Below are 8,170 nucleotides of genomic sequence, written 5' to 3'. Positions count from 1 at the left end.
ACTTTTCCAGCTGGCAAGGTCCTACAAATGCTAGAGAAGAGGCATAGAACCTCTAAGGAAGGTTTAGGCCTATGACCAGTGAATCCAAGTCAGCCACACATCTCCAGTTACCTTCTAAATCACATGCTGTGCATCACCAAACTACTTATTATCCAGTCAATAAGTGGCACATACTTGGCAAGTGGAAAACCAGGGTTTAGGAGAGGTGCTTTTGTCATATGTGCCCCAACTGCATCGGCATGGTTCCCACCCCAACCCGCAGCACCCCAACCTGCTACGACAGCACCCGGGGGACCGGCTGTCTCCCAACCGAAAGCGTCCCATACAGGACAGGAAACAGCCATTAGAAAAGGACTTATAAGAAAACAGGATCTTTCACATCCATCTTCCCACAGCAGAAAAATTAGTTAAGAAAACTCAGTGCTGTCCTGCGCACGGGTTTACATCTGTACCCATCAGCCGCGGGCTCAGTGTGGCATTGCTGGCAAATACCAAGACTCAAAGCTATTTTACCGATTTTCTGTCCAACCAGAGAAAAAGCAAGCTTGTTACTGGGCAAGATTATTAGGTGTCCTGGCATGTTTAGCGTTGGGTAATTTTCCTGAGGAAAAGCAGGAAAAGAGAATGCCCGGGTGAAGAGAGGGCAACTGTGCAAGAGCATGCGTCTCTGCTATTAAAACCTGTGGCCAGCGTTTAAGCCCTGGAGCTCATTCCATCCGGAAAACGGGGCCTCTTCTTGGGGCTCGCTGGTCCGGTGCCCCCTTTTTTCGCAGGCAGGCTGCACGGCAGCGGGCAGGGCTGAGCAGCATCAACCCGCACGCCCCAGAGCCCCCCGCTCCTTCTCCAGCTCGCCGGAGCCGGCAGGACCCGCCCCGGCCCACAGGGAAAACCCGGCTCCGGCCTCAGCGCGACGCCCCCAGCCCGCCGGGGAACGGGGCTCCGCCACCGGCCGCCCCCACCGGTAACGGCCGCCCCCCTCCCCGGCGGCGCGGCGCGGTAACGGCCGCCCAACCGCCGCGCCCTGACGAGAGCGGCGAGGGCCTCGCCGCCCCGCCGAGGAGAGCCCCGCTGCCCGCAGCCGGGTGGGCTCCGCCGCCGCGGCGGGCAGGAGGGGCCGGCTCCACCCCGCCAGGAACCGCGCCGGCGGGATGAGATGGGCTGGGCCGGGCCACCCTCGGCCCCGGCCCCCTCCTCCTCCTCCTCCTCCCCCCCCGCCCCTTGGCCGAGGGCCAGCGCCCGGCTGACAGCGCGGCGGCCTGGGCGTGTTCGGCGCGGCGCGCCCAGCCCCCGAGGGCCGTGCGGTGCCGCCCTCCGGCCGGGCGGGAGCAGCTGAGGCGGGTGCTGGGAGCGGCTGTCAGGGAGCGGGAAGCCATGCAGCGCTGGAGGTTCCTTCCCTTGGTGGTGCTCCTCGCCGTCCTGGTCCCCGTCAGAGGTGAGGAGGGGCGGGCGGTGGGGACCGCTCCCCTGCCCTCCGTCCCCGGGCGGGGGGCCGAGCGCTGCCGCTGGGCGCGGAGGCGGCGGGGGCGGCTGGGGCGGCCGGGGGATGTCGGCGGAGCGGCCCCGGGGACGAGAGGAGCCCGGGAGGGAGCCGGGCGGGTCCCCGGCTGCCCGTGTCTGTCCGGGGCAGGGACACGGTGCTCTCTCCCTCCAGCCCTTTTTTGGGTTGTTTTTACGGTTTTTTTGGTTGGTGGTTTGGGTTTTTTTTTTTCCTTTTAACTAGCTGGAAAAGTATTCCTGAGCTTTCTGCCCGCCTCCCGCACTGGAAACCCTGTCTTGTTTTTAATCTCTTCGGCAAATAGGCGGTAGTCGCCCCAGGAGGGCCCTTGGGTGCAGAGCGGCCCTTCAGGGAGGCTTGGAGGGGGGTTCGGGGCGGCGGGGAGCTCTGCTGGAGCTCGGCTTCCATTTTAGGAAAGAAAGCGGAGTTATGGCAATTCCGGGGCATCCGATAGTTACTCACCAGAAAGTCTGCCGTCACACGATAGCTCGATAGCCCTTTAAAACAAACAAAAAATTAGTGTGGCAAAACTGCAGGGTAAAACACACCAGTGTATTTTCTGAGAAGCTTCTCATGGCTTCATTGTGTGTCAGGGACGATTTTCTTGAACCCTGATCAAAACGGTGTGTCTGTTGGTATTTGGTATAAGGAAACAGTTTGGGCGGGGGAGAAAAGTAGCAAAGTTCCCAATACCGAGGTTTTTTTTCAGGAGGAAGACTCCTAAACCGGAAAATGCAGTGCAAACTGCCGTTTCTGATTTATAGAATGTACTTCTAAGAAACTTTTTTTTTTTTTTAGCTATGTTAATAAGCATATTTGGTGCTATACCTGTGTATTTTCTTTCAGGTGCTTTGTAAAAGTAGCACTTCAAAACTTAAGTATCTATCTTTTCACTGTAAAAGAGAAGGAAAAATATCTGTTCCTCGCTTTGAATGGAAGCTGTAGATATTGCATGTGGGATGCCAGATAAGCAGTTTGGTGTCAAATCTGACTGAATTCAGTTCTTCTGCTGTGGCCTTACTGTCGTCTTAACTGCTAGATTAGCAAAGCTGAGCTGTTGGAAAAATAGCACAATTTTACAGTAACTGCCTTTAAAACTGACAGATGATTCAGGCTGCTTAACATTTAGATACCGTCTTACTACTTATGTGGAAAACTTGCTCCTCTGCCTCTGCAAGCAGTCCTCACGGTCATGGACAGCAAGATCTTTGGCGTGATGCTCTTAAGATATGGAATTATTTGGAGTTACTCAAAAAGAGTCTTTCTAAACTTTCTGACAGAAGAGAGTCTGTCAGGTTTCTGCTACACCAGAGGGAAGGTGCACAAAAACTGCCTTCAGGGGTTTTGTTTTGAATTCTGAGGAAAATGACGGTACGTTTTTAACAGATTGCTCTTAAAAAGCTATTTAATTTATCTGGGTACTGGTTAATGCTGATAATATGGACCAAGTAGATGGGTTATAATTAGTTTGGACACTTCTTCCTTAAACAGAATGCCTAAGAATTCGAGAACTGTTGAGAATGTCAGCCTGGGGAGGGTGGGGCCCTTCAGGGGAATTTCAGATTTGTGGGTGCAATATTAAATTAACATAAAGGCAAAACCTGAATTATGTACTTTTGAAAATTTTAATTTCACTGTTGGTAGGCTGGCTGTAGGCTGAATTTGCAGAACTGCTATAGAAAGTTAAGGATCTTACCTTATAAACAGTTCAGCTGTTGTGTGATGGTTTGGAGGTGGCTGGTTTCACTGGGACTGCTTGCTTTTTCAATTCGAGCAGACCAGTCTGTGCCTCAGGACTGAGAACTTCTTATGGGATCATCCATTTTAGGCATGAGGAAGCTGTTAGTATTAAGACAATATTCAACATATCATGAGGATTTGAATGTATTATTAAGCAAGGGTGAACTTTGTTATTTGAGCTTGCAATTTTAACCTCAAAACTGATATTCAAGAGTTGTCTCATTTGCCAACTATGAGCTCTGCAAGTCAGGCAAAGTTGGAATTCAGATATCATTGCGGCTGGATCCAGAGGAAGGCTGAATGTGAGTTTTTGTATCAGTTTCTATAAGCAGTCTAACAGCTTGGCCCTGCTGAGGAGTGGGATCTTTCCATTTCTCTCCTCCCGTGTTTGGTCTGGTGCCCGTCAGGGCCTGTGCTGAGATGATTCAGCTTGATAAGCTAGCAAGTGACTAATCTGGTGCATTGAGTTTGCTCTGTGGAGTGTTTGATGGCTGTCAGAACCAGTGCAAGGGAGCGGCAGGGCTGAGCATCGGAGAGTGGAAACAAGGTGGGCACAGGAGGCTTCCTGCTTTGGCGGGCTGTGGGGCGTGAGACCAGCTCAGCCATCTTACATCTGCAAAAACACCAGCTTAGCCCAGTGTCTAATCTTAGGCATCTGGTTTTCAAAATACAACAAAAAACCAGTATTAGGCAACAGATCTTCTGTACAATTTATATGAAGAGCACAGCAGGAGAATGAAACAAAAAAATCCATACATGATGAGTGGCAGAAAACTGCTGCATGCAGGCGCAAGGCTCAGAAGTTTTCCTTATCTGCTGTAGGAAGATCAAGGCATAAAAAGCTGGCTGCTTGCTGAGGATGTTGAGTTTGGACTCAGGAATGTATGTATGCTTTAAGTATCCTTTGCAAGAATTGCGTAGAGCTTGTTGATTGAAACACGGTGAGGTGAGCAAAATACACACTGGAAGCTGAGGTATCTGAGTAAGATCAGTAGCCTAAGGTGAATAAGGAAATCCCTTATTCATAAGACTGCTGTAATTACAGGGCTATGAGCAAAGGGAAGGAAGCACTTGTGCCCCTGACTTCTTGTTGAGGCAAGTCAGTGTTGAGAAGAATGACTTGTTGGATGGAAGATGGTGAAATGAGCCTGTCTGTAATGTAGTAGATGGAGCTTTCAGCTAGGGCAGGGAGGTGGCACAGGGACTCCTGGAGACTGATCTCTGCTTTGTGGGCTCTGGAGCTGTTTGCCTTTTAAATCTGATTTTAAAAAGAAAAACAAAGAAAACCCAGCCACACAACTTTCTGTTGAACAATTTTAGTAGCGCTGCTAGAGTGCATACGTGTCAGAGTGAACTTGCAAAGTGCAGCATGTTTCTCCATCTTTCTGTTTATTCTAATTTGAAATGGGTAAGAGGGTTTTTTTTTTATATGTTGTTATTTATATAAAATGGCCACTGCACTGCTACATCAAAATGACATCACTACAACAATCCTTAAGCTTTCTGTAGCTACAGTAATTTAACTTGGCAAGAGTTAAGCGTGACTCAGCCTACTGCCATCCAGCCAAGACCAATTTCAATATTTTCCTGATGTTACTCTGGTGCATGTGATGGGGTTGCCTGCACTTTGAGAAAGGACTCTGCTTTAACTCTTGCTGTCTTGAACCTCTCACTGCAATCAACTTGTATTTCATCGAGTGACAGCTGTGTTACTGAAATGCAGTAATAATAGTAATCTTCATCAGTTAAGATAATCTTGCCAGGGGCAAGCCTCTTTCTTTTAGCCAAGCTGCTTTTCCATGCTCTGGCACGGGAACCTGCTCTTTGGAGTATAGTAAAAATGTTTTGAGAGAATGTTACGAGCAAAACAGTCTCAACTTGGGGAACTTAAATTAGCTTACTGTTAGTTAACACAAACTTCTAATCATGGATTTGGGAATTGAGAGAAAGAAAATTGAACCCCTAAGGTCCTCCCCCTTCCATACTTTCAACTTAAGCCAAAAACTCCTACCCACCCCATCTCGACTTCCCTGGTTTTTGGTGCAGGTTACGCTCAGCCCATCCCCTGCTACTTTGGTGAGGTGACGGGCAGACCAGAAAGGTTGTATGCCTAATGGTTTCTTTCTGCTGCTCCTCCTTGCTTCCTGCTGGTTTTCCTCTGCTCTTCTTTCCTGCTCAGCGTCCCTGCCCCAGTGAGGGTTGCTTATGGTCCCTCAGGGCTGTCCCTGCCCTGGTGTGGGTAGCCCTGGTGTGAGTTGCCCACAGATGCAGTCCCTCAGGGGTGTCCTTGTCCTGATGTGGATGGCTCATAGCTGCAGTCCCACAGGGACATACCTCGTTGGCATGGAACCTCTCCTGCCCAGAGCACATCTCCAGCCACATGTCCCCTCTGCAGTCTTTCCCTCTGCAAGTCTCTCACACTGTCTCCTCATGTGTCACCTGTCCCTGCTGGCTGATGCTTTTTCCTACACGTGTTCAAGCAGGAATACTCTGTGCTCCTCTGACCAGTTGAAGGTTTGGTGCACACCATCAATGTCAGTGCCAACGTGACATGGCTGGAAGCAGCATGGGGCAGTTCATGGCCTCTTCCCAGACAGGGCACCCTGCAGCCCTCTGCTGCTGAAACCCTGCCCAGTTCATGCCCCGTACATTCTTGAGCAACATGTGCCTAGGAACTGTTTGGACATGCATCTTGTCTGCAAAGACACACATCTTGTGTCTCTGAAACACATGGCATAGTTTATGAAGTAAAGTAAGATTATCTATCATATGTAACAGCACATATTTAATTTCATTATGACTTTTCCAAAGGCCACCTAGTAGGTAATTCCTGGTCCTCAAGTGCTAAGGACTCTCCTTAGGGATTTCAATTGCTGCAGGAGGATAGACACAAACTTGTGTCTCAATTCTGGTGTCCTCAGGGCTGGCTGGTACTTGTCACCCAGCTGAATTTAGGTTATATGGTTTTCTGCAGGGCTGCTGTGATGGGTTCCTGCTTTTATGTTAACTAACTCCCCCCCCAGCTTTGTAGAGCTGAGATTCCCTTTCCCTGGAGTGCAGTTTCAAGTAAGCCATTGTACCATTCTACCTTTCCAGATGCCTGGGGATTAGAATGATACACCTGCTCAGCTCCACAATCTTCCCCTCATTCTTGGACAGCTGTGGTTTTGAAATGGCTATCTGAGTCTAGCCAAGGCTGCATTCCATCATGCCAACAAATAAGTTTGGTCCATCTAGGGTGCTGCCTATGTTTTCTTGCCAAGTAGAAAAGCTTCTAGAAACCCATTGCTAGCTTTGCCACTGTGAGGACACAGCAGCTGCTGGTGTTGCTGGAGAGACGGGGGCTGATCTACTCGCCAGGTTTCTCCAAACTTCCCTTTCTCCCATCGCACATACTGGTTCATCATTCATACTTTACATCTGTGTTGTATTATTCCACAGATCTCACACTGCCTAGTTGCTTGCACTATGGCTTCCTGAGAGAAGTCTAAGCTGCATTCTCTGCCCCAGTACATCAGCAGCAGTTTCATGGACCTGCCTGGCTAAAAATAGCTTTCCTTTGTGCTCACACCCTGAACCTATGCTGGCAAGTTGAGCTAACTCGTCAGCTTGGTTGTGATGTTTCTCAAATTGCCTTTGAATTTCAGATATGCACATTGACACCATGTGTTCCAGTAGATGTTTCTCCAAGTAGCTGTCGTATTACTTTCCGTTCTTCTGCTGCTGAAAGTAGTTTTCCTCACTGCTGCTTGTTATCGTGATTCCGATCTTTGAGCCATTTCTGCACCACATTAATGATCACTCAGGAGTCTGTATGTGTATACTTAGGGCCACTGACGCTCCTGAGCATGTTCTAAGGCAACTCCAAAGGCCATTACTTTTGCAAACTGATGGCAGCCTCCCCTGTGGAGGGGCTCCAAGCTGCTTGGAGCCCCATTTTCTGCTGTGATTTTACAGGATGCATCAGTAAACAAACTCCATTGGTTATTTTCAGCCTATAACTCACCATATGCTGGGGCATTTCGTAGAGGAGTTCAGTCTTCCCCATATTGTTGACTTGCTGGCCATGGAGCAGTCAGTTCAAGTTGGGAAAGATAAAGATTACCTGCTGCCTATTACTTTGTACTTCTTTGAGAGTTTTTCCTCTAATCAATACATCATCAATGCAATGGAAAAATTCTCTAGAGGTATGTTGCTCTAAGGTTTTGTGGATGATGGCATGACAGATGGTAGGACTGTGTTTCCACCCCTTTCAACAGCCAGTCCCAGACATACTGCACACCATTGCAGACGAAGGCAGTTGAGGTCTTGCTTCTTCAGCCAGAGAGATTGAACAGAAAGTGCTTGCAACATCAGTTGTAACATACCAGGTATATTCCTTGGCTTCTGGCTCATGCAAGAGCTGCGGCACGCCTGGAACTACAACTGCTAATGCAGCAGCTACGTCATTCAAAGCTCTGACGCCTGTTGTTAATTGCCATTCTTGGTATGCTTCTGGATGGGCCAAACAGGACTATTGTAAGGTAAGTGTGTTTGTGAGCCCCCTCTCCCCCTGCTTTTCCAAGGAATCAGTTACTAATTACTTTTTAAATCTCACTAGCGGCCCCTTAATCAGTTCAATACTTCTTCTAGCAAATTATTTGGGTTGCTAAGGGAAGAACAGCTGAGTCTAACTGAGTGTGTGCAACATTGCTGGGGTCAGTAAGAGTCCTGTAGCTGGTTCCCTCCTATACAAAGCATACTGCCTATACCAAAAGCCCAATGCCTTCCTGTCTCATCTGTCCATCTACAGTGGTCAAGAAAGTCAAGCCCAAGGAAGGCAGGGGCAGTGGCAACAGGTAGGGGCTACCGATCTTGTCTATTCAAACTGAGGCTCCCTTCCACTGGAGGTAGGCATATGTCTTCTCCTTTTACTCTGTGAATAACTACTCATTC

The 8,170-nt window shown here is 49.0% G+C and overlaps 1 protein-coding gene across 3 annotated transcripts in view; it reads left to right on the top strand.

The window, feature by feature from the left end:
- The first annotated feature begins 1,321 nt into the window (after positions 1-1,321).
- The window catches only part of LOC142596035 (CD99 antigen-like), a 32,609-nt gene continuing 25,760 nt past the window's right edge, over positions 1,322-8,170 (top strand). For all 3 annotated transcript variants that reach the window (XM_075724921.1, XM_075724914.1, XM_075724926.1), the window contains exon 1: positions 1,322-1,432. In XM_075724921.1, the coding sequence (XP_075581036.1) occupies positions 1,372-1,432 (61 nt within the window). In that variant the 5' untranslated portion in view covers positions 1,322-1,371. The remainder of the gene's footprint in view (positions 1,433-8,170) is intronic.

Source organism: Pelecanus crispus, chromosome 1 (assembly GCF_030463565.1).
Source record: "Pelecanus crispus isolate bPelCri1 chromosome 1, bPelCri1.pri, whole genome shotgun sequence".
In the NCBI taxonomy this organism is placed as follows: domain Eukaryota; kingdom Metazoa; phylum Chordata; class Aves; order Pelecaniformes; family Pelecanidae; genus Pelecanus; species Pelecanus crispus.
The sequence above is the reverse complement of the archived record's forward strand: the minus strand, read 5'-3'. Positions and strand labels throughout refer to the sequence as shown.